General features: G+C 48.9%; 1 protein-coding gene across 23 annotated transcripts in view; it reads left to right on the forward strand.

Moving 5' to 3' along the window:
- NFASC (neurofascin) overlaps positions 1–26,862 on the forward strand; it is a 108,313-nt gene that overhangs the window by 49,987 nt on the left and 31,464 nt on the right. For 14 of the 23 annotated variants that reach the window (XR_010442819.1, XR_010442822.1, XR_010442823.1 and 11 more), the window contains 10 exons: positions 249–284; positions 2,317–2,418; positions 4,351–4,548; positions 5,558–5,628; positions 6,598–6,820; positions 9,743–9,858; positions 11,641–11,845; positions 14,088–14,210; positions 14,969–15,142; positions 21,311–21,325. Coding sequence is in view for 2 of the 23 variants with exons in the window: in XM_064732911.1 (XP_064588981.1) it covers positions 249–284; positions 2,317–2,418; positions 4,351–4,548; positions 5,558–5,628; positions 6,598–6,820; positions 9,743–9,858; positions 11,641–11,845; positions 14,088–14,210; positions 14,969–15,142; positions 21,311–21,325 (1,263 nt within the window). In the remaining 21 variants the exon portion in view is untranslated. The remainder of the gene's footprint in view (positions 1–248; positions 285–2,316; positions 2,419–4,350; positions 4,549–5,557; positions 5,629–6,597; positions 6,821–9,742; positions 9,859–11,640; positions 11,846–14,087; positions 14,211–14,968; positions 15,143–21,310; positions 21,326–26,862) is intronic. The other 9 variants (XR_010442830.1, XR_010442837.1, XR_010442838.1 and 6 more) reach the window with 6 other exon arrangements.

Here is a 26,862-nt window from a genome sequence, read left to right on the forward strand (position 1 = left end):
GGGGTTGATTTATTTCCCCTCCTTTCCCCTAATGGCTCATTAACCCCACACCAAACTGATATTTCCCTTTTGCTGCCAACTACCAGTGTGGGTAACACACGGAGGTCTCTGGGGGAAGGATATTCCTGCTCTGCTTCCCAAACTGGATCAAATCCCACTGAAATCTGCAACTTTATGTTTGCCAGGTGCTCCTTTGGCCACCCAAGCTTAAACTAACCCGGTTTAACAAGCACTGTCTTACCTTGCAGCCATCCCCGCTAATCGGTTGAGAGATTTACCCAAAGGTAATCGTCACTAATTCCTCACCTTCCTTTGATTTCCCACCTTGGTTTTGGTTTTCCCTCACCAGTAACTCCAAGAGAAATGGGTGGCAGCTGGAAAAACTGGGGGGTGATGCTTCCAGGTTGAAGGAGCTGAAGCTCCAAGTCCTGCCCAAGTTGTTCTTGAAGGAGTTGAGGCTTCCAGGTTGTCCTTGAAGGATCTGGAGCTCCAAGTCCTGCCCAAGCTGTCCTTGGAGGAGTTGAGGCTTCCAGGTTGTCCTTGAAGGATCTGGAGCTCCAAGTCCTGCCCAAGCTGTCCTTGAAGGAGTTGAGGCTTCCAGGTTGTCCTTGAAGGATCTGGAGCTCCAAGTCCTGCCCAAGTTGTTCTTGGAAGAGTTGAGGCTTCCAGGTTGTCCTTGAAGGATCTGGAGCTCCAAGTCCTGCCCAAATTGTCCTTGAAGGAGTTGAGGCTTCCAGGTTGTCCTTGAAGGATCTGAAGCTCCAAGTCCTGCCCAAGTTGTCCTTGAAGGAGTTGAGGCTTCCAGGTTGTCCTTGAAGGATCTGGAGCTCCAAGTCCTGCCCAAGTTGTCCTTGAAGGAGTTGAGGCTTCCAGGTTGTCCTTGAAGGAGCTGGAGCTCCAAGTCCTGCCCAAGTTGTCCTTGAAGGAGTTGAGGCTTCCAGGTTGTCCTTGAAGGATCTGGAGCTCCAAGTCCTGCCCAAGTTGTCCTTGAAGGAGTTGAGGCTTCCAGGTTGTCCTTGAAGGAGCTGGAGCTCCAAGTCCATTCCCAGCTTCCTTTATCCACTTGTGGTCCTCCAGTATCCAAGGAGACTGGAGTCCAGCTGCAAATTCCTGAGGGTGATGCTTCCAGGTTGAAGGATCTGAGCTCCAAGTCCTGCCCAAGTTGTCCTTGAAGGAGTTGAGGCTTCCAGGTTGTCCTTGAAGGATCTGAAGCTCCAAATCCTGCCCAAGTGTTCTTGAAGGAGTTGATGCTTCCAGGTTGTCCTTGAAGAATCTGAAGCTCCAAGTCCTGCCCAAGTTGTTCTTGAAGGAGTTGAGGCTTCCAGGTTGTCCTTGAAGGAGCTGAAGCTCCAAGTCCTGCCCAAGTTGTTCTTGAAGGAGTTGAGGCTTCCAGGTTGTCCTTGAAGGATCTGGAGCTCCAAGTCCTGCCCAAGTTGTCCTTGGAGGAGTTGAGGCTTCCAGGTTGTCCTTGAAGGATCTTGGAGCTCCGTAGTCCTGCCCAAGTTGTTTCTTGAAAGGGGTTGAGGCTTCCGGTTGTCCTTGAAGGATCTGGAGCTCCAAGTCCTTCCCAATGTCCTGAGGAGTTGAGGCTTCCAGTTGTCTGTAGAAGGAGTTTTGAAGGAGGCTTCCAGGTTGTCCTTGAAGGAGCTGGAGCTCCAAGTCCTGCCCAAGCTGTCCTTGAAGCAGCTGATTTTTCCAAGTTCCATCCAAATTGTCCTTGAAAATCCAACCAGTTGGGTGGAAAGCTCCTGTTCTGCCACGTTTTGTGTCCCATGGTGGCAGTTCCCGAGTGCAGGAATCACTTTACCTGTGTTTGAAAATCCCGATGGAAAAAAACCCCAGAAATGCATGGAATTCTCAAATTTTTACCTGGAATTTATTCCTGTTGTTGCATGAGCTGGTCCTTGTGATCACATTCAAAGAGAAGGCAGATTTCTGTCAAATTTATATTTCCACTAAGGTTTTGTGTCCTTTTTCTGCTGTTCATTTGCATTTCTCTGTGTAAGGTCACAAAACTCCCTAAACCAGAACCTGGTGCTTTTCCCACCTTTTTTTTGGGAAAGACAGGATTTTTCCTGGAAAAGGAGGATTTTTCCAGGGAAAGGAAGATTTTCCCTGGGAAAGGCAAGATTTCCAGCCAAGACACTGTCAGAAATGACCACATTTATATTTTAAAAATCACTCCAGTCCCCTAAAGAGCTGCAGGATGTGGATCGTGCCCTGGAGCGCGTCCTGCCCACGGGGCTGGGAGAGGTGATGGGAACTGGGACTCGCTCCTGGGACAATTCCAGCCTCCCATTTATCCCATTCCAACAGCACGACCTGACCAGCCCCGGGACTTGGAGCTGACGGATCTGGCCGAGAGGAGCGTGCGGCTGACGTGGATCCCTGGCGATGACAACAACAGCCCCATCACAGGTCTGTCCCCAAAATCCCTGTGGTGGAAAATCCCTTCCTGTCCGGTTTTCGGCTGTTTGGGTGGCCTGGAAAGGCCCGGAGTGGCCTTGGGGCAGCCCGCGTATCAAAGGACGAGAAGAGGCTTCAGTTCTTCTTTCGGTCTTTATGTTTATTAATTGTTTATCTAAAAGATTTTCTCTCGGCCCGACAGAGCTCTGCTCAGCAGCCAGCCATGAGCACACTCCCCTGCCCTCTGGACAGTCACCTATCTTTATACCCATTGTTACGTGTACAATATTTATCATTTTTCCCCAATCCTTTTTATTTTTATTGTCCGGTGCACTTTTAGTAATGACCAATCCCAAAGTGCCGCCATCACCACAGAAGATGGAGGAGAAGAAGAAGAAGGACAGGACACGCCCCAATTCCTCCATCTTACTTCTCTAAACCCCCCTGTACAGAAATCCTAAACCCTGTGTTTCCCTTTCTAATTAACCAATCCCTTCACCATTCACCCCGGTGAAACCCTCCTGTCCTCATACAGGTGTCGTCTCCTGTGTAGGATCAAAGTCCAGCCACCAGACACTTCTGGAACATTCCAGGACTCCCGAGCCCCCCAAGGGTGGTCTCGGTGGCTCGGCACCTCAGTCCTGAGGTGCTGAGATCCCACACCTTCCCATCCAAACCCTTCGTGTCAGAACACAGAAAACTCCTCTGGCTACCCCGGAGGCGCCCAAGACCCCTGTGCCTTTGATCTTGATCCATGGAAAAAATTCCCAGCCTTTATATGGAGATTTACAAGCCACAAAAGTTTAAGTAGAATGATAGTGAATTTATCACAGGGTGAAAAATAGATTTTTGAGATTTATAGAATGGGAGCTGGGGGTCCCAAGATGGAGGAATTTGGGCGTGCCTTGTCCTTTTTCCTTCTTCTTCCTAGCCTCCATCTTCTGGGTGATGTTGGCACTTTTAGATTGGTTTGGAGTAGAAACTCAGTGTCTGACATAGGTGATAGGTATTGGGAAGTTATGGTAAATAACACATTATTTACCATAACTTTATACTAAAACCAGGTAATTTTTAGTATAAAAAGATAACACTGCCTCTGAGGTGGGCAGAGTGCCTCTGTCTGACCTGCTGAACGGACCTCGGCAGGCCAGGAGAAAGAATTTTACAGAAAAGAAACAATAAACAGCCTTGAGAACAAGAACTGAAGAGTTCTGACTCCTTCGACCGCCGGGCTGGGAAAAGAGACTTCGTAACCCATCTCAGGGTCACTGTGACCAGCAGAGATTCCGAGACCTCACCCACTGTCCGGTTTATCTCGGCTGTTTGAGGGGCCTGGAAAGGCCCGGGGTGGCCTTGGGGCAGCCCGCGTATCGAAGGACGAGAAGAGGCTTCAGTTCTTCTTTCGGTTTTTATGTTTATTAATTGTTTATCTAAAAGATGTTCTTTCAGCCGAACAAAGATCTGCTCAGCAGTCAGCCATGGGCACACTGTGCCGTCCCCCGGACAGCCACCTATCTTTATACCCATTGTTACGTGTACAATATTTATCATTTTTCCCCAATACCATCTATTCTTATAACTCGGTGTACTCTCAGTAATAACCAATCCAAAGGTGCCACCGTGGCCAAAGAAGATGGAGGAGAAGAGGAAGAAGAAGGAGGACAGGACACACCCCAATTCCTCCATCTTACTCCTCCAAACCCCCCTGTACATAAATCCTAAACCCTGTGTCTCACCCTCTAATTAGCTAATCTTTTCGCCATTCACCCCGGTGAAGTCCTCTTCATAAAGGTGTCGTCTCCCGTGTAGGGTCAAAGTCCAGCCACCAGACACTTCTGGCAACATTCCAGGACTCCCGGGCCCCCCAAGGGTGGTCTCGGGGGCCCGGCATCTCAGGACTCAGATCCTGAGATCCCACAACCCGCCTCTCCCTGCTCCTGCCAGGCTACGTGGTGCAGTTCGAGGAGGATCGCTTCCAGCCCGGAGTGTGGCACGACCACTCCAGGTACCCCGGCAGCGTCAACTCGGCCGTGCTGAGCCTGTCGCCGTACGTGAATTACCAATTCCGGGTGATCGCCGTCAACGACGTGGGCAGCAGCGTGCCCAGCGCGCCCTCCGAGCGCTACCAGACCAACGGGGCACGTGAGTTTTGCCCAGGTTTTTTTGGTTTTTTTTTTGGGGCCTTGGAATCCACCCCTCTCCATGGAGGCTCCTCCCTCCATCCCAGGGATAGGTTGGTAAGGGCGGCGTGGGGAATTTTCCGTGTGGAATTCTCGAGCTTGGGGGTGGTGTCCTTCAGGGGCAGCAAAACGCAGAGGTTTATGCAAAAGTCAGTCATTTGTTATAGAAAAACCTGGTTTTAATTCTTTTCCCCGAAGGGAAGAATCCTAAAGGAATCTTTCCAGTCCTTTCAGACTACAGGAAGCTCAGAAATCTGTAGGAAAATCAGACTTGAGTGCAAATATTGTTAATTATTGGCTGCTGTTAAAGCTGGTTGATGGTGTGGGGGTGGCGAGGCCCTGGCACAGATTATCCAGAAAAAACTTGGCTGCCCCTGGATCCCTGGAAGCGTCCAAGGCCGGGTTTGATGGGGCTTGGAGCAGCCTGGGCTAGGGAAAGGTGGAATTGGGTGATTTTAAGATCCCTTCCCACCCAAATTCCGTGACAAAAGAACAAAACAATCTCCAAATCCACAACCAAGATTTGAGTTTGTCTGTCCAGTGCTTTGTCAGAGAATATTTGGGAAAATTCCACATGAGGAACTCACAGGAATCTCAGCATTTCTGCTGCATTTCTCCCTTTACCCATTCCAGGGCGGTTTTTGGAGGATCTGCTGGCATCTAGTGTTGGCTCCCGACACTGCCCGCCGTGATTCAGGCTCAGAGTGACAAACTCTGCTCCCTCCACAATGGTTCCTTTTCAAAGATTTAGGACATTTAGGGGACAAAAAAGAGGCTCCTAAATAAATGGCCTGGTTTTTCCAGAGGACTGAGAGTCTCGTGTCCCATTAACCTGAATGGGAACTTCTGGAAAAATCAGGCCATTAACTTCTGCCTTGGAAGGACTTTCGGCTTGCAGGGTTTTAACCCCTCAGTGGTTGATTTTTCACATTGAAAAATTCATTGTTTTTGGTTTTCAATGTGAATTTCAGGTCCTGAAATAAATCCAACAGGAGTTCAAGGGGCAGGGACCCAAAAGAACAACATGGAGATAACGTGGACAGTGAGTTCTTCTTGGATGCCTTTTGGGATGGAGCTGTGGGATGAGGGGGAATGGGTTCAGAGTGCCAGAGGGCAGGGATAGGTGGGATATTGGGAATAAATCCTTCACTGGGAGGGTGGGGAGGGGTTGGGATGGAATTCCCAGAAAATCCATGGTTGTCCCAATCCTGGAAGTGTCCCAGGCCAGGTTGGAGCAACCTGAGATCATGGAAAGTGTCCCTGCTTATGGAGGTGGAATGCAAAGGGATTTCAGGTCCCTCCCAACCCAAACCACTCCAGGATTCCATGAAATGAAACACAAGAGGTACAAGAAAAGCCATTTTTAGTGCTGTGATAAAAAGAATAATTCAAAAAATTGAAAATAAAATAATTCAAAGACATGGCCTCCAAAGATGCCGGATTCCAGACTCGGCTTCCCAAGGATGAAGTCGAGTCCTTGAGCAGCTCAGAGGATTTACGGGGCCGCTCCTGCTTTGCTCCCTGCACCAGCAGGTGTCAGCCACAAATCAGGGATGAGCCGTGGGGAGAGCTGGAATGGCAGCGGGAACAGAGGCTGGAGTATGGGGATAGTAAATATGGAATATATATTGTATAATCTGATATTATGCACATATTTGATTTATTTTATATTATATATAGATAAGGAAGCTGGGCTAGTGGAAGTGTCCCTGCCCATGGAAGGGGCTTGGAATTTAAATGCCATTCAACCCAAACCATTCCAGGAATAAAATCTTGGATTTTTGTGAATAAAATTTCCCGACCCTGCCATGGCTCTGGAGGGCAAGAACTCATTCTGCCTCTCCCTGGGAGCAAAACATCACCCTCCTTTGGGATTTGCTGATGGAGCTTGAAACACAACCCCACTGCTGAGCGGAACTTTGAGATGAGATATCCCTGGCAGAAAAATTAAATTTTTTTAAATTTTTTTTTCCTCCTTCTCATTCTTCTTCTCTGTTTCGCCCCACCGAAGCCTCTGAACGCAACCCAGGCGTACGGGCCCAACCTCAGGTACATCGTGCGGTGGCGGCGGCGGGACCCGCGCGGGAGCTGGTACAACGAGACGGTGCGGAGCGCGCGGCACGTGGTGTGGAACACGCCCATCTTCGTCCCCTACGAGATCAAGGTGCAGGCTGAGAACGACTTCGGCAGAGCCCCCGAGCCCGACACCTACATCGGATACTCCGGGGAGGATTGTGAGTATTCCATCAGCCGCAGGTGGGATTTTGGGGATGGGCCCATCCGAGGGCAAAGCGTGCTTGGGATGTGGGCGAGGCACTGAGGGATTTGGGACAAAAATCCAGTTTTAATTTGGAGAAGGCTTGGAGGATCTGGGCTGTGGAAGGTGTCCCTACCTATGGCCACCTGGGCTATGGAAGATCTTCTGGTCCATGGCCACCTGGGCTATGGAAGATCTTCCTGTCTGTGGCCTCCTGGGCTATGGAAGATCTTCTGGTCCATGGCCACCTGGGCTATAAAAATTGTCCCTGTCTGTGGCCATCTCAGCTATGGGAGGTGTCCTTGTCCATGGCCACCTGGGCTATGGAAGGTGTCCCTATCCATGGCCACCAGGGCTATGGAAGATCTTCTGGTCTGTGGCCACCTGGGCTATAAAAATTGTCCCTGTCTGTGGCCATCTCAGCTATGGGAGATGTTCCTGTCTGTGGCCACCTGGGCTATGGAAGGTGTCCCTATCCATGGCCGCCTGGGCTATGGAAGATCTTCTGGTCCGTGGCCACCTGGGCTATAAAAATTGTCCCTGTCTGTGGCCACCTGGGCTATGGGAGGTGTCCTTGTCCATGGCCACCTGGGCTATGGGATTTGTTCTTGTCTGTGGCCACCTGGGCTATGGAAGGTGTCCCTATCCATGGCCTCCTGGGCTATGGAAGATCTTCTGGTCTGTGGCCACCTGGGCTATAAAAATTGTCCCTGTCTGTGGCCACCTGGGCTATGGGTGATGTCCCTGACGATGGCAACCTGGGCTATGGGATTTGTTCTTGTCTGTGGCCACCTGGGCTATAAAAGTTGGTCCTGTCCATGGCCACCTGGGCTATGGAAGGTGTCCCTGTCTGTGGTCATCTTGGGCTATGGGAGATGTTCCTGTCTGTGGCCACCTGGGCTATACAAGGTGTCCCTATGTGTGGCCACCTCAGCTTTGAGAGGTGCCCCTATGTGTGGCCACCTGGGCTATGGAAGATCTCCCTGTCTGTGGCCACCTGGGCTATGATAGGTGTCCCTGTCCATGGCCACCTGGGCTATGGAAGATCTTCTGGTCCATGGCCACCTGGGCTATAAAAATTGTCCCTGTCTGTGGCCATCTCAGCTATGGGAGGTGTCCTTGTCCATGGCCACCTGGGCTGTGGAAGGTGTCCCTATCCATGGCCTCCTGGACTATGCAAGATCTTCCTGTCTGTGGCCACCTGGGCTATAAAAATTGTCCCTGTCTGTGGCCACCTCAGCTATGGGAGGTGTCCCTATCCATGGCCACCTGGGCTATGGAAGGTGTCCCTACCTATGGCCTCCTGGGCTATGGAAGATCTTCTGGTCTGTGGCCACCTGGGCTATGGGTGATGTCCCTGACGATGGCAACCTGGGCTATGGGATTTGTTCTTGTCTGTGGCCACCTGGGCTATAAAAGTTGGTCCTGTCCATGGCCACCTGGGCTATGGAAGGTGTCCCTGTCTGTGGTCATCTTGGGCTATGGGAGATGTTCCTGTCTGTGGCCACCTGGGCTATACAAGGTGTCCCTCTGTGTGGCCACCTCAGCTTTGAGAGGTGCCCCTATGTGTGGCCACCTGGGCTATGGAAGATCTCCCTGTCTGCGGCCACCTGGGCTATGATAGGTGTCCCTGTCCATGGCCACTTGGACTATGGAAGATCTCCCTGTCCATGGCCACCTGGGCTATGGAAGGTGTCCCTGTCCATGGCCACCTGGGCTATGGGAGGGGTTCCTCTCTGTGGCCACCTGGGCTATGGAAGCCTCCCTGGCTGTGGGACTTCAGGATTTTTCAAGAAGGAAGGTGGATGAGGCAGGAGATTCCAGGTTTGAGGCCAAAGGGCACAAAGAAGGCACAAAAACTGGAAGTAAAGTTGGAATTCTGGGACAAACCAGATGACCATCCATGACCCCAGGTTCGAAGCCAAGGGGGACAAACAGAGCATGGAAATTGGATGTAAAGCTGGAATTTTGGGGTGGGATGGCACAGAAAACACCTCCTCCAGCTGGGCAACTCCCAGAGGAGACAGGGCAAGGAAAAGGGGGCTAAAAACTGGGAATCAGGGGAAGACAAATCACTGGAAGCAAACTGAACCCAGTTCAGGGGTTGTTACTGGGAAAGATCCATTTTCTATGCCCTCCCAGGGTTTTTTTAAAATTTCTTCTGGAAATTCCTGCAATAATTTGGAGGTTTGGGAGGATCTGGATGAGCCTCCAAATGTGTGTGTGTTGTATGGAGGCAAAGCAAGATCAAAACTTCTGCCTTTGTTTGAGGGGTGGGATGGGTTAAAGATCCCAAAAATCCACAAAAACTTGTCCCAAAAATAGTCAAATCTGAGCTGCTTCACTCCAGATCTGTCCACACAGCAGAAGCTGTAGAAAGGAGGTAAAATCCCAACTGGATCAACAGCAAACTGACCAAATTCTAATTAAAAATATGGAAATGAGGTTTTTCTGGATCTTTGGGGTCCAACTTTGGGACAGGTGAGGAAGGAGAGGGTTGGATGAGCTGGGGTCCAAATTGACCAAATTCTAATTAAAAATATGGAAATGAGGTGGTTTTTTTGATCTTTGGGGTCCAACTTTGGGACAGGTGAGGAAGGAGAGGGTTGGGCGTGCTGGGATCCCTCACCTGGAGAGGGAGGTGAGCCAGATCCTTCCCTGCAGCAGGAATTTCCCCTTTTAGCTGGGTCAGGAATGCTCTCCTGATGGCCGGAGCTGTGAAATCGGATTTATTTTCCTCCCACGGAAGAGGTGAAGCCACTGTGGGGATTCTGCTAACAGGATTTGCGATGGGAAAAGCACAGCAGGGGATGTCCAGCTGTCCAGCTGTCCATCCGTCCGAGCTCCAGGGTCATGCCAGGTTCCTAATGGCCACTCTGCTTTGTCCCTGCCCACCCAGATCCCAAGGCTGCGCCCACGGATGTCAGGATCAGAGTGTTAAACAGCACTGCCATAGCTCTGACCTGGACCCGGGTGCACCTGGACACCATCCAGGGACAGCTCAAGGAGTACCGAGTGAGCAAATCCCAAACTCCCCAAATCCCAAACCCCCGCCCAGCACTGACCATTAACACAGCTAAACCTCCCGAAATTCCCAGCTGGCTCCCAGGGCATGGCGCTGCTGGGTGTGGGGATGACAGAAAACTTCCTTCTGGTCACCAGGAGCCTTTGGGTTGGGCAAATCCAAACTCCCAAATCCCAAACTCCCAAATCCAAACCCCGCCCAGCACTGACCATTAACACAGCTAAACCTCCCGAAATTCCCAGCTGGCTCCCAGGGCATGGCGCTGCTGGGTGTGGGGATGACAGAAAACTTCCTCTGGTCACCAGGAGCCTTTGGGTTTGGGGCAAATCCCAAACTCCCCAAATCCCAAACTCCCCAAATCCCAAACCCCCGCCCAGCACTGACCATTAACACAGCTAAACCTCCCGAAATTCCCAGCTGGCTCCCAAGGGCATGGCGCTGCTGGGTGTGGGGATGACAGAAAACTTCCTCTGGTCACCAGGAGCCTTTGGGTTTGGGGCAAATCCCAAACTCCCAATCCAAACTCCCAAATCCAAACCCCCGCCCAGCACTGACCATTAACACAGCTAAACCTCCCGAAATTCCCAGCTGGCTCCCAGGGCATGGAGCTGCTGGGTGTGGGGATGACAGAAAACTTCCTTCGGTCACCAGGAGCCTTTGGGTTTGGGGCAAATCCCAAACTCCCCAAATCCCAAACTCCCCAAATCCCAAACCCCCGCCCAGCACTGACCATTAACACAGCTAAACCTCCCGAAATTCCCAGCTGGCTCCCAGGGCATGGAGCTGCCGGGTGTGGGGATGACAGAAAACTTCCTCTGGTCACCAGGAGCCTTTGAGTTTGGGGCAGCATGGAGGATTTGCTCTTTGGGGTGTCAGGATGGGGTCGGGGATGTCTCCTGTTGCTTCCTCCGGGTTTGCTGCAGGATTTGGGATTCTCCAAGGAAACAGGGAGGGGTTGGGATGGTCCTGGCCATGGAGCACAAAGGGGCTCTGAGGGAGTGACCCCAACCAGGTCAGGTTTTGTGTCATCCCCAAAGTACTGACAGCGTTTTTTTACTGACCAACAACCCCTGCAAAGCCTAAACCTGCAGTCAGGACTAACTGAGAGCTAAAGCCAGCGTGGATCTGTGCTTTTCCAGGTCTTTCCAGGTTTATATTTTATATTTATCAGTCTTTCCAGACTTATATCTAATATTTATATTTGCTGCTGATGCCCAGAGGATGGAACCATTCAAACCAAGCCAAAACCTGAGCAGGGCCCTTCCCTGGGCATTAAAACATTCCCAAAACATCACATCTGGCAAAGAATCTCAGCATTCCCTGCCCAATCGTCTGCTGGCTCCACTTTTCCTGATTCTGAGGGATTTTCTGAATGGATTGTTGTGTCTGCATGAAATAGGATTTACAGTCAGGAGCTTGAATGGGAGATTTCCCAAATTCAGGATTTTATTAATGCCTGAGTGTGTCCCACCTTTCCTTGTCCATTGCGAGTGGAAAGGGAGAACCACTTGGATTTTAATATTTGAGAATTAGGAGCAGCTTTAGTCTGAGCTCAGTGGTTTTGCTCCATGTTTTGGGAAGCTCTTAAGCCCCTGCTCAGCCTCTTCCTTGGATAACATCCAGATTTTCCTCACGGAGCTTCACTAATTCCTCTAAAAACTCCCACCTTAAAGACAAAATTCTGCTTTTTAACATCTAAAAACCCCCAAAACCCCTTTATTAACGGGGGGGAAAAAAAAAAAAGCTTCACCTGGCCTGCCTGTTTCTTGAAGGCCTATTTCTGGAGAGACAGCAGCTTGCTGAAGAACCTGTGGGTCTCCAAAAAACGGCAGTTTGTGAGTTTTCCTGGAGACCGCAACCGGGGCATCGTGTCCCGGCTGTTCCCTTACAGCAACTACAAGCTGGAGATGGTGGTCACCAACGGCCGGGGGGACGGGCCCCGCAGCGAAATGAAGGAATTCCCCACCCCTGAAGGAGGTATGTTCCCACTGGGAATTCTTTGGGATCCCTCTGAGGAGGGATTTCAGCCGAGCGTCCCTTGGCGCTGTCGCCGTCGGTGGCAACGTTGAAGCCACAGCTGGAGTTGGCTCCTGAATCCGTTCAGCATTCCCAAAAATCCCTCAGTTAGGGGGTCTGGACATCTCAGCCGAGAAGATTTTGGGCTGAACAAGAGAAATATTTGCAAAGTCCATTCCTAGGCACAGCACAGCGCCCTCGGTTTCCTGCCTGAGCTGCCCCTGAGCTGCGGTTTGGGGACGTGGCAGTGGTTGGATCCTGTCACTATAGGACACGAAAGAACAAAAGCTCACACTGCTGTTCTCAAGGTGAAAGAAGAGGGAAAGTTTATTTTCTGACTCTAACATTTATAGTTTTCTAAAAGCGACAGCGGATTGGAAGGGTGACAGTGCCACCTCTCCAATGACACTGGACAAACCAACAGCCCATCAGTGTTCTCCTCCTCCATAAAGAAATGCAAAACAATGAGTTATTTACAGAAAGTGTGTGAGAAAGTTCAATACAAGAATGTCGACATCAGAAGGCTTAGAAAATCTTAAAAAAACAGGGTGACAGGATCCATCCTGGAAAAGGCAGGAAAACCTTCCCAGGACCTTCAGGAATCACTGCCAGGCTTTTAAGGCAAGAGCACCTCGTTCTTGTGTCAAGGATGAACTAAAGGGTTTAATTTTGTCGCTGGCACAGGAGTTATTTTTAGACACGCCGATAATTCCGAGTTGGAGCCGCAATTCCAACGGCTGGGAGTGATTTTTCCTACAGCACGGGAGAGAATTCAGGCACAGAAGGTCACAAAAATGCAAGAAAATATTTGCAAGTCTTGTCCCAAAATATTTTGGGGTCTCCCCTTTTCTCTTCCTTTCAGCGCTGTCTCTTCCTTCACAATTCCTTGGGAAAATCCCAATTTTTTAAGGATTTTCTGTGGATAATTGAGGTTGTTTCAGACGAAAAGGTTCAATTCCTGAAGATTTTGCAGGCAGGGGCATTGTATCTTTATTTCTGGGGGATCTGGGGTGGCTTTGGACATTTGGGGTGATGATAAGGACATGAGGGTGGCATTAATTAATAATTACAAATTTTACTGTTATCAAGAGGAAAATGGCAGATTTTATTTTTCCTACACCACCAAGCCTTTTTATCAACTCAAACTGACATTGAGGAGGCTGAAGGATATCCTGAACAACTAAAAATAGATCCCTGAACTCTCCCATCTCTCTTCCCCCAATTAAGACACCGCAATTAGGAGGAAATCAGGAGAATAATTTAACTCCAGGCTGGATAATTCTTTCCTTCCTTCAGCAGTTAAAGCAGCGATAACACCAAACATTCCTTAGGGTGAGGAGCAGTGGGAAGCAGAGATCTTCGGAATTCTGTTTCCCAGTGGTTTTTTGGGATAAGAAAAGCCACTTTTGGGGGTTCTAAGAGAGAAATCTTTGGGATGAAAACCTTGGGATGGGAGGGGGGTGTAAGGAAGGTTGGGAAATTTGTTTCCAGTGGGCAGAAATGGGGCTGGAGTTAAGAGGATTTTTTGGGGGTATTTATTGTTCTTCTAAGAGACAAATCTGTGGGATGGAAACTTTGGGATGGGTGGGGGATGTAAGGAATGTCAGGAAATTTGCGACCAAGTGGAGTTGGAGTTAGAGAAGTTTTTGGGATACTTTTTGTGCTTCTGAGAGAAATCTTTGGGATGGGTGGGGATGTAAGGAAGGTCAGGAAATTTGGGTCCAAGTGGAGTTGGAGTTAGAGAAGTTTTGGGGATTCTTCTTGTGCTTTTGAGAGAAATCTTTGGGATGGGTTGGGGGTGTAAGGGAGGTCAGGAAATTTGGGTCCAAGAGGAGAAGTAGGGCTGGAGTTTAGAGAAGTTTTTGGGATAAGGGAGAAATTTTTGGGATGAAAATTTCCCAACCTTTGGATGGGAGGGGAGCGTAAGGAAGGCCGGGAAGTTTGGGTCCAACAGGAGCAGCAGGGTTGGAGCTGCATTCCTGTGGCCCCACTGGAGAATCCCACGGGATTTTTTTGGCCAAAAGCCTCACCTGGCTCCTGAATTTTGGGATTAATCCTTGTGTGATCCATTCAGGGTGTGTCTGTGTGGGGATTTCGGAGCGGCCATGGCGTGGCCGGGCCCGTGGCGGGCGCAGCAGCGCCAGGTTCGTTACCCCGTGTGTGTTTTCTCCTCTCTCCCTTCTCCTCCCCGCTCCCCTCCAAGTGCCCAGCGCCCCCAGGTACCTGCGGATCCGACAGCCCAACCTGGAAATCATCAACCTGGAGTGGGATCACCCCGAGCACCCCAACGGGATCATCACGGGATACACCCTCCAATACACACCCTGTACGTGCCGCGCCTTCCTCCCGCCGATAAATCAGGAAATCCTTCCCTTCCTGCTTTGTGCCAGATCCATGAGGAACTGGAGATCCCATGGTGGGACAAACTGGTGTTGGGAGGGGTCCTGGCCATCTGTAGGGGGATGGTGGGTGCTCAGTTCCCCAGACTCAATTTTTGAAAGGAAATTGGTTTTATCTCAGATTTAGGAAGATTTTAGGTGCAGCCTGAGGCATTTTTGTGCTCACACAACACAAATTGGTTGATATCCAGGGCCTGAATGACCCTGAGCCTTCACTGCCTACCTGAGTGTCCCCAAGTGCCCCAAACTGGGAGTATTTAACAGCTCTGAGCCCCACAGAATCTCTCCAGGGTGGGGGGACAAGCTGGAGACATCTCCACTTAATCAAGGAGGGGATGGGTGCTCAGCAGCTCCCCAGACTCAGTTTTTGAGGGAAAATCAGCTGGATCTTGAATTTAGGAGGATTTTAGGCGCAGACAGAGTTGGTTTGGTGCTCATCCAAACACAAGATTTAGGAAGCGATACCCCAGAGCCTGGGGCAGTAGAGAGCACCTGAAGGTCCCCCCCCAGCAGGTCCCCAAGCCAGGGTGTCACCAAGTGCCCCAACCTGGCCACGTTCAAGAGCAGCAACAGCTCTGAGCCCCTCAGTGACCTCGTGGTGACCTCACAGACCACCTGAGGGGTGAGGGATGAACTGGACACCCCAAAATTCCTGAGGCCGGCCTGCCCTGCCTTCCCTCTGCAGTTAACGGGTCCCGGATGGGCAGGACGGTGGTGGAGAACCTGTCCCCCAACCAGACGAGGTTCACCCTGCAGAGGTCGGACCCCATCTCCCGCTACCGCTTCAGGCTCCGCGCCCGCACCCAGGTGGGAGAGGGAGAGATCCTGATGGAGGATTCACCGGCGCTGCTGGACGAAGGTAAGGGCAGCCCTCGGCTCGGCCGAGGGGACAGGGATGTGTCAAACCCAAAAAATGGCATTGTGGCAGGATGTGACAAACACCAAAAATTGTATTATGTCAGGCCGTGGAACAGCCCAAAAATGGCATTGTGGCAGGATGTGGCAATCCCAAAAATGGCATCGTGGCAGGATGTGGCAAACCCCCAAAATGGTATTGCGACAGGCCATGGAACAGCCCAAAAATGGCACCATGATAGGGTGTGGCAACCCCAAAAATGGCATTGTGGCAGGATGTGACAAACACCAAAAATGGCATTATGTCAGGCCATGGAACAGCCCAAAAATGGCACCATGATAGGATGTGGCAACCCCAAAAATGGCATCGTGGCAGGATGTGACAAACACCAAAAATGGTATTATGTCAGGCCATGGAATAGCCAAAAAATGGCATTGTGGCAGGATGTGGCAACCCCAAAAATGGTATTGTGACAGGCCTTGAGAAATTGCAAAAATATCATCATGACAGGCTATGGGACAGCCCAAAAATGACATCATGACAGGATGTGGCAAACCCAAAAATTTTATCGTGACAGGCCATGGAACAGGCAAAAAATGGCACCATGGCAGGATGTGGAAACACCAAAATGGCATAAAGACAGGCCTGGAAAATCTCAAAAACATCATCATGATGGGCTGTGGAATAGCCAAAAAATGGCATCGTGACAGGATGTGGCAAACCCCCAAAAATGACATTGTGACAGGCCCTGGTGAACCCAAAAATGGCATCAGAACAAGCCATGGAACAGCCCAAAAATTGAATTTGGGAATCCCAAAAACCAGGAGTGCAGGACAGTGATGGCCACTGAGGTTTTCTTGCAGAGGTGGAAGTGGCCAAACGCTGAAGTGACCTGGGGGCTGTCCCAAGGGAGGGACATTCCTTGTGTGCCCTGGAGCAGGAGAATTTGTAGAATTTATGGTTTTTTACCAAAAGAGGGCAGGGTGAGATGGGATTCAGGAAGGAATTCCTCATTCAGAGTGTTTGGAAGTGCTGGCACGGAGAGGTTGTGGATGCTCCTGCATCCCTTGAAGTGTCCAAGGTCAGCTTGGAGCTTCATGGGATGGTAGAAATGTCCCTGGATGGGACTGGATGAGATTTGAGATCCTTTCCAAACCAAACCAATCCGTGATTTTGGGATCTCTCTCTCCTTGCGCTGAGGGTGAAGCTCTGATTTGCTCCTCTGTGTTTCTGTGTGAGCTCAACAGGGGCAGCTTTGGGGGATTTTTGAGTGCAGGGACCTCTGTGCCACCTCCCTGTCACCCCACGGGTATCACCTGAAGAGCCCCAATCTCAGCCCCATAATCAGATAAAATTCCCAGTATCCCCTCCCTGTCACCCCATGGGTGTCACCTGACCCTAAAAGCCTCCAGAGCCGCAATCTCAGCTCCATAATCAAATAAAATTCCTGGTGCCACCTCCCTGTCACCCTACAGGTGTCACCCAACCCTAAAAGCCTCCAGAGCCCCAATCTCAGCCCCATAATCAGATAAAATTCCTGGTGCCACCTCCCTGTCACCCCACGGGTGTCACCCAACCCTAAAAGCCTCCAGAGCCCCAATCTCAGCCCCATAATCAGATATAATTCCTGGTGCCACCTCCCTGTCACCCTACGGGTATCACCTGAAGAGCCCCAATCTCAGCTCCATAATCAGATAAAATTCCCAGTATCCCCTCCCTGTCACCCCATGGGTGTGTAAGCTCAGACCCAGCAGCCATAATCATTCAGTAACCCTGTCACCCAGGTATCACCTGAAGAGCCCCAGATCTCAGCCCCATAATCAATAAAATTCCTGTGCCACCTCCCTGTCACCCTACAGGTGTCACCCAACCCTAAAAGCCTCCAGAGCCCCAATCTCAGCCCCATAATCAGATAAAATTCCTGGTGCCACCTCCCTGTCACCCTACAGGTGTCACCCAACCCTAAAAGCCTCCAGAGCCCCAATCTCAGCCCCATAATCAGATAAAATTCCCAGTATCCCCTCCCTGTCACCCCATGGGTGTCACCCAACCCTAAAAGCCTCCAGAGCCGCAATCTCAGCCCCATAATCAGATAAAATTCCCAGTATCCCCTCCCTGTCACCCCATGGGTGTCACCTGACCCTAAAAGCCTCCAGAGCCCCAATCTCAGCCCCATAATCAGATAAAATTCCTGGTGCCACCTCCCTGTCACCCCATGGGTGTCACCTGACCCTAAAAGCCTCCAGAGCCCCAATCTCAGCCCCATAATCAGATAAAATTCCTGGTACCACCTCCCTGTCACCCACAGGGTGTCACCCAACCCTAAAAGCCTCCAGAGCCGCAATCTCAGCCCATAATCAGATAAAATTCCTGGTGCCACCTCCCTGTCACCCTACAGGTGTCACCCAACCCTAAAGCCCAGAGCCCAATCTCAGCCCATAATCAGATAAAATTCCTGGTGCCACCTCCCTGTCACCAGTACACTGAACCCAATCTCAGCCATAATCAGAAAATTCTGTGCACTCCTGTCCCAAGTGCACCTACCAAAGCCTCCAGAGCCCCAATCTCAGCCCCATAATCAGATAAAATTCCTGGTGCCACCTCCCTGTCACCCTACAGGTGTCACCCAACCCTAAAAGCCTCCAGAGCCCCAATCTCAGCTCCATAATCAAATAAAATTCCTGGTGCCACCTCCCTGTCACCCCATGGGTGTCACCTGACCCTAAAAGCCTCCAGAGCCGCAATCTCAGCTCCATAATCAGATAAAATTCCTGGTGCCACCTCCCTGTCACCCCATGGGTGTCACCCAACCCTAAAAGCCTCCAGAGCCCCAATCTCAGCTCCATAATCAGATAAAATTCCCAGTATCCCCTCCCTGTCACCCTACAGGTGTCACCCAACCCTAAAAGCCTCCAGAGCCCCAATCTCAGCTCCATAATCAGATAAAATTCCTGGTGCCACCTCCCTGTCACCCCATGGGTGTCACCTGACCCTAAAAGCCTCCAGAGCCCCAATCTCAGCCCCATAATCAGATAAAATTCCCCTTGTGGAACATCCATCAAATTTAAGTGGAAGTTCTGGAGCCCTGAGGGAACCAAGGGCGGCTCTCTCCCCTCTTTAGGCTCGGCTGGCAGAGCTGGGATTTGGTTAGAGCTGGGATTTAATGGGGTTTTCTCTCCTTCCCTCCATCCCCCATCCCAGCTAATGGCTCTGAGTGGGGAAAGTGAATCCTGCCCAGATCCGGTGGGAATAAAACCATTCCCGACCCCCCTGGGGTGGGATCTGGTAAAATTTATTGGATGAGGGGAGAAAACAGCCAAGGAAAACATGAGAGGGACTTGGAATTGCTTTAAAAGGAATTGTGAGAGCTCAGGGGTTGGATTGAAGCTGAAAAGTGAATATTTTTAACTGGTTCGCACCCAGATTTTGGACACTGATAATAGTGACATGACAGTCATGGTGTATAAATTTTAATTGATTTGGATCAATTTTATGTATTGGAAATATCAGGTGCTGCCCAAACCTCCTGGACAAGCTAAGGAACCCTCTCCGTGGGGTTTGGGGTGAGGATGAGGCAAAAAGATAAAATTTTGCTGTCAAAACACAAAAATTTATAAAATTTAAGTCATTTACTCCCTTATCACAGAAATTTGCACTCCAAACACAAGGTACAGCACAAAATAGGTGAGTTTTGCTCACTTTGATGGGACTTCCTGCCAAGCTGAGGGAGCAACGAGGCTGAAATTTAAGGAAAATAAGCAGATTAAGGAAATTAAAACCATTTGTGTGCTCCGAGGAGGTTTCCTGCTCACCAGATTATTCCAGTCGCAGAATTTAAATCAGGTGGGACGAGCAAGGAAAAACCGAGGCAAAATTCAAAATTCAGTGTGAAAACCAGTTTAAAACCATGGTGAAATTCAAAATTCAGTGTGAAAACCGGTTTAAAACCATGGTGAAATTCAAAATTCAGTGTCAAAACCGGGTTTTGTTGGCATTAGACCTAAATACCCACTTAAGTTCTCAGCTTAACACCACCGTTGTCACCTTGATGCCGCTGTTGTCACCTCAGTGCCACCTCTGCCCTCTCTTGGGTGTTTAACCTGGATCCTGGCGTGGTTTATCCCAGATTCCCTGGCGTGGTTTATCGCTGATTCCTGGTTTATCCTTGATTCCCAGTTTATCCCGGATTCCCTGACATGATTTATCCCTGAATCCTGGTTTATCTCAGATTTCCTGATTCCTGTTTTATCCCAGATTCCCTGGCATGATTTATCCCTCATTCCTGATTTACTCCAGATTCCCTGGTGTGGTTTATCCCTGATTCCTGGTTTATTCCAGATTCCCTGGTGTGGTTTATCCCTGATTCCTGGTTTATCCTCAATTCCTGGTTTATCCCTGATTCCCTGGTGTGGTTTATCCCTGGTTCTCTGGCATGGTTTATCCTTGATTCCCTGGCATGGTTTATCCCTGATTCTTGGTTTATCCCTGATTGCCTGGTGTAGTTTATTATTCCTGCAGATTCCTGGTTTATTGCCTTATCCTGGTTTATCCCTGATTCCCTGATGTTTTATCCCTGAATCCTGGTTTATCTCAATCATTCCTGGTTTATCCAATCCCTAGATGTTACCCACATTCCTGTGTGGTTTATCCCGTTCCTGGTGTTTATCCTGATTCCCTGGCATGGTTTATCCCTGATTCCTGTTAGCCTGATCTGGTTTATTCCTGATTCTGGTTTATCCCTGATTCCCTGGTGTGTTTATCCCTGATTCCTGTTTTTCCAGATTCCTGGCATGGTTATCCCTGATTCCTGGTTTATCCTCATTCCTGGTTTATTCCCTGATTCCTGGTTGTTTATCCGTTCTCTGGCATGGTTTATCCTTGATTCCTGCATGGTTTATCCTCGATTCCTGGTTTATCCCTGATTCCCTGGTGTGGTTTATCCCTGATTCCTGTTTGCAATCTGGTTTATCCTGATACCCTGGTGGTTTATCCTGATTCCTGGTTTTATCCAGATTCCCTGCATGGGTTACTATTCCTGGTATTCCCTGATCATGTTTATCCTGAATTCGCTGGTTTATCCCTGATCCTAGTTTATCCTAATTCCTGGTTTATCCCAGATTCCCTGATGTAGTTTATCCCTATTCCTGTTTTTTCCGATTCCTGGATGCTTATCCTCATTCCCTGGTGTTTATCCCTGATTCCTGGTTTAGCCCTGATTCCTGGTTTATTCCTGATTTCTGGTTTATCCCTGATTCCCTGGTGTGGTTTATCCCTGATTCCTGGTTTATTCCAGATTTCCTGGCATGGTTTATCCCTGATTCCTGGTTTATCCTCAATTCCTGGTTTATCCCTGATTCCCTGGTGTGGTTTATCCCTGGTTCTCTGGCATGGTTTATCCTTGATTCCCTGGCATGGTTTATCCCTGATTCTTGGTTTATCCCTGATTCCCTGGTGTGGTTTATCCCTGATTCCTGGTTTATTGCCAATCCTGGTTTATCCCTGATACCCTGGTGTAGTTTATCCCTGATTCCTGTTTTTTTCCAGATTCCCTGGCATGGTTTATCCCTCATTCCTGGTTTATCCCTGATTCCTGGTTTATTCCTGATTTCTGGTTTATCCCTGATTCCCTGGTGTGGTTTATCCCTGATTCCTGGTTTCTCCCCAATTTCTGGTTTCATCCCCGATTCCTGGTTTATCCCAGATTCCCTGGTGTGGTTTATCCCTGATTTCCTAGCATGGTTTACCCCACATTCCCCGGTGTGGTTTATCCCCGATTCCTGGTTTTTCCCAGATTCCCTGGCATGGTTTATCCCTGATTCCTGGTTTAGCCCTGATTCCTGGTTTATTCCTGATTTCTGGTTTATCCCTGATTCCCTGGTGTGGTTTATCCCTCATTCCTGGTTTATCCCAGATTCGCTGGCATGGTTTATCCCTGATTCCTGGTTTATCCCCGATTCCTCATTTATCCCAGATTCCTGGATTCCAGATCCTGCCTCACGTTGGATTTAATCCCATTTTCCCCCTCTCTCTCTGCTCTCCGATGACTCCGAGTGTCCTGGCGGCGCGTTGGGGTTGTTTGATAAATTCCTGTGTTTTTCTCTTCCCTCTTTCTCTCCGTTTTCCCGTTTTTCCCCCTTTTCTCTCTCTCTATCCCTGGCGCTGCCTCCGAAGCCACGCCAAGCCCAGGTACCGTACCCGGAGGTAACCGGCATGGGGGCAACGGAGCTTGCCAATTAAGCTGCCAATTAAGCCGAGAAGTTCGTTAAAACCCTTCCAATGGCCACGCCAATTGGGCATTTCAATCCTTCCAGGCACAAAGGGCACCAGGGCGGCTCCACAGCGGGGCAGGCAAAGATTAAAAGGTCCCTAAGCCAGGCTTAAAAGCCGCTCAAAAATCTCTTGAAAACCAAACCACGGTGGCCATGGGCTGGGCGAGCCCAAAGGAGAGTCGAGTTCCCATTAAAATGGGATTTTTTCCTATTAAAAAGGGGTTATTTTCCCTATTTAAGAGGGTTTTTTTTTCATTTTAAAGTGGGGGTTTTTCCCCCATTAAAGACTTTTATTCCCTTTTTAAGTGGGTTTTTTTTCCCTATTAAAGAGGTTTTTTTTTCCTAATAAAATGTGTTTTTTTCTTGTTAAACAGGTTTTTTTCAATATTAAAGATGGTTTTTTCTTTGTTAAAGAGGGTTTTTTTCATATTTTAATGGGGTTTCCCCCCTATATTAGTGGGGTTTTTTTTCCCCTAACACAGACAGTTTTTTCCCCTTTAATGAAGGTATTTCCCCCTATTTTAGAGGTGGTGTTTTCCCATATTACAGAGAGGCATTTTTGCCTATTAAAGGGCTTTTTTTCCATATTAAAGAGGTGTTATGAGTTTTTTCCCTATTAAACAATTTTTCTACCTGTTAAACAGGGTTTTTTCCCCTATTAATGAGGGGTTTCCCCCTTGTTTTAGAGGGGTCTTTTTCCCTGTTTTAGATGGGATTTTTTCCATATGAAAAATGTTTTATTCCCTATTAAAGACTTTGTTTCCCTCTATTAAAGGCAATTTTTTCCCATTTAAGAAGAGGGATTTTGGCCCTATTAAAGAGGGATTTTCGCCCTATTAAAGAGGGGTTTTCCCCTATTAAAGACTTTCCCCCTATTTTAGGGGCATTTTTCCCCATAGGAAATAGAGGTTTTCCCCTGTTAAAGAGGGATTTTCTCCCTACTAAAGAAGCATTTTTCCTTGTTACAGAAGGGGATTTTTCCCTACTAAAGAGGGGTTTTCCCTATTAAAGAATTTTTTCCCTAATTAAGAACTTTTCCCCTCTCACAGAGGATTTTAACCCCAGCTCTACACAAACCTCCTGTCCCTTTTTAACCCTCGCCATCCCCACCCCACAAACCCCAGAACATTTCTGGCTCCCAGCACCTGTGGGGTCGCAGCTGGAAATTTGGGATTTTTTTGTTTTTTGGAGATTCCCTGTAGCTCTCCCAGGGCTCTGATCCAGGAGATTCCTCCCATTCCCGGTGTCCATTGGAAGGGTTGAGCGGGGATTTGAGCTGTGCATGTCCTGCATGGAGCCTTCTGCTGGCTTTGCCCTCCTCGCTATTCCCAAAACGTGGGAGCAGGGAAAGAACTTTTCCAGCACCAGGGACAGCTCCTCCTCCTCCTCCTCCTCGCGTTTCCATGGAAAACCCGATCCCGGATATCCCAGCTCCGCCCTGCATCGCCACAACACAATTCCAACTCTCCCAAACTTGGAAAATTCTGATGTCCCCCACACCCAACACACATTTCCCACATTCCAATCAGCCTTTTCCCAGCTCAGAAAAGCGGGAATTTCCAAGCAGGGAGTGCACCCGGCCCCAAAATCGTCCCAAAAAAAGCTGTTTTGGGAGCAGCAGCAGCTCCCAGGCTCTCAGCAGATCCTGCTTTGCCTCTGCCCATTCCAAGCAGGAACAGCTTCCCAGGGAAGGTTTTCCCGAGGGATCCAAGTGCAGGATTCGCTTTCCTGCCTCGTGGATGTTCCTTTTCCTTGGATTTTGCTGCAGCGATTTCTCTTCCCGATATTATTTTGCTTTTTTCCCCCCCATTCCTGAACAGATGCCAATTTTTCTCATTTCTGTCTTTTACTCTTCCCCCTCAAAAAAAAAGAGGAATAACAGATTGGTCAGGTTTAGGTGGTGGGGACTTGAAAATGCACTTTAAAATCTTGGAAATGCACAAAAAAAATCCTGAAAATTAACATTAAAAAATCCTGGAAATAAACATAAAATCCCTGAAAATCCACATAAAAAACCTCAGGATCGGAACCACCCTCCCCTCCAGCTCCTTCTCCATCCAGTGTTTGTCTCAGCCAACAGAATCCAGGTTTCCTTTGTGGATCAGGATCACCTCAAGTCCATTTCTGCTTCCAGAGGGTCCGGCTGAATTCTGGAATTGCAGCCTGATCTCTTCATCCTCCCAGCACCGAATCATTCCATTCATTTCTTGCCCCACTGGATTTGTGATTTCAGGGATAATCCCCCAATTATCCAGAGCCCATCCCTCCATTTTCCCTTTTCCAAAAGAAGAAATGACACTTTGGAGAGTTGGGAAGGGGAGATGGAAGTCGGGAATTGCTGCCTCATCTTCCTCCCCATTCCAGGCTCCAGGAGGGGACCCAGGGCATGGAAAATTCCCTTTCCCACCCCAGTCCTGCTCCAGAGCTGGATCTGCTTCTCCTCAGGCTCCAGAGGATGTTTCTCTTCCCAAAAAATCCTTGGAAATGCTCCCTGACCTTCCCCATCTCCACTGGCTGACCCAGATCAGGTGGATTTTTATGGAATTTGTCCTGAATTGCAGGAAAATTCTCCTGGTGCTGACAGGGAATGAAAAGTTCATTTTTCAGGGAAAAGCTGACACAGGTTAAGGAGGAACCAGAGCAGGTGATGAAATCGAAGTGAAGTGCAGGGATTTTCCCTCAGGAAAGGCTTCACCTTTCCTCAGCCAGGCTTTGGATGACAGGAGAGGAGATTTGGGGAAAAAGAGGAGATTTAAAAAGAGTTTTTATTTATGCTCCAAGAGAGAAAAAAATCCAAAACTGGATTTTTGATTTTCCATCCTTATGGAAAATACTTCATCAGGGAGCATAAAGAAATTGTGTTTAGACTCAAAGGGAAAATCCTGACTTTTGTCTGTCCATAAATGGGAATTTGAGGAGAAAAATCCCATTTTTCATCTTAGAAACAGAAGGAATTGCTGAGGCCTCTCTTTCTGCTCCATCACCTCCTTCTCTTCTCCAATTTCTTCTCTTTCCACCTCGGATTTTCAGCACTTCGCAGCCATGGACTCTCAATTTCTTTCTCTTGGTAAAAACCGGGAGAATTAAAAATAAATCTCTGCCAATGTCCTCGGCCCAATCATCAAAAATCATAAAAAATTCATCCCAATTTCTCCAAGCCTCATTATTTTGTAGACACACCCCAGGGAAAGCTGTTGCCACAGCCCAACAACACATTAAAAGCACCTTTAAATAATTAAAAGGCAGCACAGATTGGGATTGTTTTATGCATTTTGAAAAAAAAGGAGCCACTTTTAATGAATTATCCTACTCTGAGCAGGATTTGTGTCTTTTCCTTAGAGCTTCCCTTAAAAAAATCCTGGTTTTCTTTTAGGATTCTCCCTCTCTGGGATTTTTCCCCCTAATCTGAGCTTCAAACAGGTTTTGTGAAAGGTTTGGACTCTTTATTTTATTTTGTTTTTATGGCTCACTCCCAGCTGGGGAGGCAGCGAAGAGCTCAGCATCTCTCATTAGTGAAATTATTAATTGCTGCATCTTCAATCCATCATCTTCCCCCCATCCTTCCCTGAGAGGGAATAATGGATCTCGGAGACGGAAAAAGCCTTGAAAGGGAGGCAATTAAAGAGCTGAGTGCTCGTTTGGCGCTTTCCAGGAAGATGGGCTCGGCTAAAATGGGATAAAGAGCTGGGAATTGCTGCTGGTGGTTTTTAATCCGAATTTCCCGGGTGATTTCTCCCCCCTTGGAGCAATTTCCTGATGCTGCCCCTGTCTGGGATGGGGAATTGGCTGCTCTCTTTTGGAAAAAGGGGGATTTTTTCCCCCCCATCCCACAAATTCCAGATGCTCCATCCTGGCCCCAAACTTTCTGTCCAAGCCCTGGGAATGCAGGAGAACAATTCCAGCTCCTCCACAATGCCGTGCCTGGAGCACCACGGTGTTTTTCGGAGGATGGATGGGATTTCCAGGCTTTCCAAAGGTCGAGGAATGCCAGCCTGGGTCTCCTGTCTCCCTTTGGGATCTTTGTCACTCCTGATGGCAGCCAGAGGGGACATCGGGAAGGGACTGTCGGATCCCTGAGATCCTTTTCCTTTGGGGGATATTGGATCCCTGAAATCCCCCTTGATCCCTGTGATCCTTTTTCTTTGAGGGATATCAGATCCATGGGATGTCTGAAATCCTCCTCGATCCCTGAAATCCCTGAGATCCCTTTTCTTTGGGGGATATGGATCCCTGGGATCCCCTTGATCCCTGTGATCCTTTTTCTTTGGCAGATATTGGATCCCTGGGATCCCTGAAAACCCTGAAATCCCCTCTGAAATCCCTGTGATCACTGAGGTCCCTTTTCTTTGGAGGATATTGGATCTCTGAGATACCCCTTGATCCCTGTGATCCTTTTTCTTTGGGGGGTATCAGATCCATGGGATGTCTGAAATCCTCCTCGATCCCTGAAATCCCTGAGATCCCTGAGATCCCTTTTCTTTGGAGGATATTGGATCTCTGAGATACCCCTTGATCCCTGTGATCCTTTTTCTTTGGCAGATACTGGATCCCTGGATCCTTGAAATCCCTGAAATCTCTTTTCTTTGGGGGGTATCAGATAGCTGGGATCCCTGAAATCCCTGAAATCCCTCTGATCCTTGAGATCCCCGAGATCCCTTTTCTTTGGGGGATATCAGATCCCTGTGATCCCTTAAAAATCCTGAAATCCCCCTTGATCCCTCTGAAATCCTGTGATCCTGAGATCCCTATTCTTTGGAGGATATTGGATCCCTGAAATCCCCTTGATCCCTGAGATCCTTTTTCTTTGAGGGATATCAGATCCATGGGATGTCTGAAATCCTCCTCGATCCTGAAGTCCCTGAGATCCCTGAGATCCCTTTTCTTTGGGGGATATTGGATCCCTGAAATCCCCCTTGATCCCCTCTGAAATCCCTGTGATCCCTGAGATCCTTTTTCTTTGGGGGATATTGGATCCCTGAAATCCCCTTCATCCCTGTGATCCTTTTTCTTTGGCAGATATTGGATCCCTGGGATCCCTGAAAACCCTGAAATCCCCTCTGAAATCCTGTGATCCCTGAGATCCCTTTTCTTTGGAGGATATTGGATCTCTGAGATACCCCTTGATCCCTGTGATCCTTTTTCTTTGGGGGATATTGGGTCCCTGGGATCCCTGAAATCCCTGAAATCTCTTTTCTTTGGGGGATATCAGATCCCTGGGATCCCTGAAATCCCTCTGATCCTTGAGATCCCTGAGATCCCTTTTCTTTGGGGGATATCAGATCCCTGTGATCCCTTAAAAATCCTGAAATCCCCCTTGATTCCTGAGATCCATGTGATCCCCGAGATCCCACTTCTTTTGGGGATATTGGATCCCTGAAATCCTCATTGATCCCTCTGATCCCTGAGATCCTTTTTCTTTGAGGGATATCAGATCCATGGGATGTCTGAAATCCT

Source organism: Zonotrichia leucophrys, chromosome 26 (genome assembly GCF_028769735.1).
Source record: "Zonotrichia leucophrys gambelii isolate GWCS_2022_RI chromosome 26, RI_Zleu_2.0, whole genome shotgun sequence".
NCBI lineage: Eukaryota > Metazoa > Chordata > Aves > Passeriformes > Passerellidae > Zonotrichia > Zonotrichia leucophrys.